Below are 4,123 nucleotides of genomic sequence, written 5' to 3'. Positions count from 1 at the left end.
CACTTTATTCCTCGGGACAAGAACACAACGTTGTTCCAGGAAGATGGAGCACCGTGTCACACTGCTAGAAACACCCAAAAGTAGCAGGAAGAAAATGGTATCTAGAAGTTGCCCTGGCCGAGCCAATCTTTTGAACCCCATCGAAAACGTCTGGGCCATACTGGACCGGCAAGTCAAGAAACAACCAAAAAAAAACCAACTTCGAAGAGCGATCTACTCCAAGTTTTGAAGCAAGAGTTGGCGAAAATCCCACAATCTAAAATTGACGAGATAATTCTTACGATGCCCCAAAGGATCAACGAACTCCACAAAGCGAAAGGAAGATCTACTAGATATTAATTACATTATAAATATATCAATTCATGTGAATATGACTGAAAATTTTCATTTTTTCTGAAAAGGTGGTGTCTATTTACTTGTGACCACGCTGTGTAGTTATCCATTTCGTACAAAATTATTGTTAATTTCCAATCGATTTGATAGCCAGAATCTCTCATATGAAGAAAAAATGTCATTGTTTTGTTTTCCATATTTTACGTCTTTTTTATGCCATTTTTCTTCATATGTTTGTTGACCAGTTTTTTTCCTGTCAGAAAACAAAGTGAGACTGAAGAGAACGCACGAATGTGTCGAAGCTAGTTTCTCTGATATCAAACTTCTGACAGTTCGTTCCTTTTACTGTGTTTTTTTTTCACTAATTGCTACACACGATAGTGTGTTCTTTTAGTACTATGCTATACATTGTCCAAATTGAACCACGCCAGAAGCTCTTTATTCTCCAGCACGTATAGAACATCTAAACGTTAAATATTTCCTTTAACTGGATTTTCAATATGAAATAGATCGAAATGTTGTTTATTTTCTATACACACGTTTTAAAAATAGATATTTTTATTTCCACGTAACCATTAATGTAATAAAAGGTTAAGATATGTGCTTTAAATCAACACGATGTTTATCGTTTATTGAATGCAAGAGCTGTAATGAAACTTAATAAATGATGAGTTATATATTTTAGCAGTAATTACCTTGGTGCTAGATCAGAACCCTGCTGCATAAGTGAACCAATAGTAAACCACGAACTATTAAGCAGGCTGAAGCTATTCTCCAATACCTGGTCGTCTTGACGACATGGATGAGGATTGCCCCACTCATACGGACTAAGTCTTCCTACTAGAAACAATGTCAACGAAACTCCAATATAAGCACCCATCATGTATATCCAAACTTCCATTGAAAAGGGTGAAAGAAATGAAAATAGGGATGTAACCTTAGTAACGGGTTTCTTAAACAATATGCTAATCCCAGTGTTCATGAATGGCATGGTGAAGTCAACCGCTTCCTCTCGAGAGCTACTAATTGTGAGGTCTACAATAGCAATGTCAGCTTCCTGAAATATATTGATAATAAATAACAGTTGATTCTCGTTCAAATGCAAAACAATAATGTTTAGTATAATAAATTTGAAAAATGGCCAAGAACAGTATAATTTTTAACACTCTATAAAACAGGAGAACATTTTAGGACATAAATTGAATAAATTTGACTGAGAAGGAGTGAAAAGTTAATGAAGTTGGAAGGTTTGTTTGTTACACGAAGACTATGTGCGCTAGCCGTCCCTAATTTAGCAGTGTAAGACCAGAAGGAAGACAGCTAGTCATCACCACCCACCGCCAACTCTTGGACTACTCTTTTACCAACGAATAGTGGGATTGCCCGTAACGTTATAACGCCCCCACGGCTGAAAGAGCGAGCATGTTTGGTGGGTCGGGGATTCGAACCTGCGACCAGCAGATTTTAAGACGAGGGCCCTAACCACCTGGCTAAGTTGGAAGAGAAGAGGAAAGGAAAATGGCGGAAGAAAAAAATTACTCAAGGGTTATCTGCTGGCCATGATTTTGAAGTGATAAACTAGAAAAAAGGCAATAATCAACAATACCCACCACAAAATGTTGGGCTACTTTTTACCAACGAATAGTGGACTGATCATTAATTATAACGTCCCATGGCTGATAAAGGTATCATGTACGGTGACAGGTTTCGATCACGCGACCAACAGATTGCATGTCTAGCTCCCTAAACACCTGGTCATGCCATGAACAGATAATAATTAGTAATACATATTGATTTAAAAACGACGTGGTAAGAAAATGTGGAACGTGATTTTGGAGCAACGGGACGGGAATCAAGAAGTGAAACATAAATCACATATTCGGGCAGACAAAATTAGCACAAATGTGGGAGTGAGTGCTCTTAACTAGCTTTCATTTCTCTAATATATCAGTTCAAAATTAGGGACTACTATTCGTACATCGCCTTTGTGTTGCTTTGCTCGAAAATTCTAAAAAAATATATACAACTAACTAAATGAATAATATATTTCTTGTATACATATATTGAATAATATATTTCTTGTATACATATATATATATGTGTGTGTATTACAGTTCTTACAAGTTTCTTATTAACATTTATGTTCTCAAACAGTTTACATCTTTACATAATAACACATTGATTTACAATAGATTTAAAGTTTATTTAAAGGGAAAGTCCTCTACGTCAAGAACGATATTAATCAGGCAGACCACTTCTCTAAACGTAATCAACATCAAATATGACTCATTGTAGAATAGTATGCCACCTTATTGCAAGCTGAGAAAGCTATATATTAAACTTTGACAGTTAAAAGTTTTTATAATAAAGTGATCCTAGGTGGTCTCTATTTTTTATGTAAAACAGATTCTCTTTACTTGGAAAGGTTATTTAAAACACTTCATTAAAGATACTAAAGAAATAAATTGTATGAATCCTAGAATAATATTTTGTTGCTTAAAATATCAATATTCCCTACTAGCTTTAAGAAGATTTTGACTATTTATAAGGATTTTTGTATCAAATGATTAAAAACAAATACAATCCTGACATAGAGGGTATTAAACCTAAGTTGAAATTAATCAATGGTTGTATTCTCACCAGAGTTTCTGCTTCCTACTTGTTATTAGGCTACTTATTAATATTAGAAGCACAATAGATAATAATGGGAAAAGAAACACTTAGAAAGTTAAATTTAAAAACAAGAAAAGGAAAAGGCTTAACCAGTTAATTTGCACTAAATAAACACATCATTCTATAATGCTATTTTCTATATCTTGAAATTATTGGAGTGTAACATTTACCATAAAAACCTATAATATATGGCTAAAACAAACTTAAAACATATTATATACGGCTTAAACAAACCTAAAACATCAAGTTTTATGATGTGTACCAAACAAGCTGTCGATTTTTGACTTTTATATGCAATACAGGTGTGATAAAAACATGGTAATAAAACTTGAATAACTTTAGTAATATTAATCTTTTAGACAGTCAGTGGTTAATAAAACTTAAATAACTTTAGTAATATTAATCTTTTAGACAGTCAGTGGGTAATAAAACTTAAATAACTTTAGTAATCTTAATCTTTTAGACAGTCAGTGGTTAATAAAACTTAAATAACTTTAGTAATCTTAATCTTTTAGACAGTCAGTGGTTAATAAAACTTAAATAACTTTAGTAATCTTAATCTTTTAGACAGTCAGTGCTACATACGTTCAAATACCATTATTTGGTCAGACAAGAGAAGCCAAGGAGTTGACGGTAGGTATTGTTAAGTCTCTCCGGCTTACCAGTTCATACTTACGGACGGTAGTGCGGTAAGAAGTGGGTACATCAAAGTTTTATCCATACTTGTCTGTTTTACTGAGTTTAATCAGATTTGATAATAACTATTTCCACGTCCTATTCTTCCTTCGGAAATATTTTCTTCATCGTCGATTGACAACCTGATTAAAGACCGTTATCCGATACCGCAAATTATATTGCCACAAGTTTTGCGGATGATCATACTTTACACTTCTATACAAATTTTTCTCAAAAACTTCGCTGAACGTGGACATCAATTGTAAAAACCAATTTTAAGTGGTCCACAGACACAAAGTCCATTGGAAGTATGTTGTTGAGCTGGGCTGCTGTGATTACAGTTTCTTCAGCCTTCTTCCTAATAAAAACAGTCATTGATTTCGAGGTGTAGTTGGCAGTTTGCAAACTTGTGGCCTGTAATCCTTCGTCTTCTTTAAACCCT

At 34.0% G+C, this 4,123-nt stretch overlaps 1 protein-coding gene across 1 annotated transcript in view; it reads right to left on the bottom strand.

The window, feature by feature from the left end:
• LOC106478356 (glutamate receptor ionotropic, kainate 2-like) overlaps positions 1 to 4,123 on the bottom strand; it is a 19,522-nt gene that overhangs the window by 5,442 nt on the left and 9,957 nt on the right. Inside the window, exon 5 of the mRNA XM_013938897.2 lies at positions 1,029 to 1,390. Within this exon, the coding sequence (XP_013794351.2) occupies positions 1,029 to 1,390 (362 nt within the window). The remainder of the gene's footprint in view (positions 1 to 1,028; positions 1,391 to 4,123) is intronic.

The sequence above is a fragment of the Limulus polyphemus genome, unplaced genomic scaffold (assembly GCF_000517525.1).
Source record: "Limulus polyphemus unplaced genomic scaffold, Limulus_polyphemus-2.1.2 Scaffold203, whole genome shotgun sequence".
NCBI lineage: Eukaryota > Metazoa > Arthropoda > Merostomata > Xiphosura > Limulidae > Limulus > Limulus polyphemus.
Note: the sequence above shows the minus strand (reverse complement) of the source record. Positions and strands in the feature narration are given on the sequence as shown.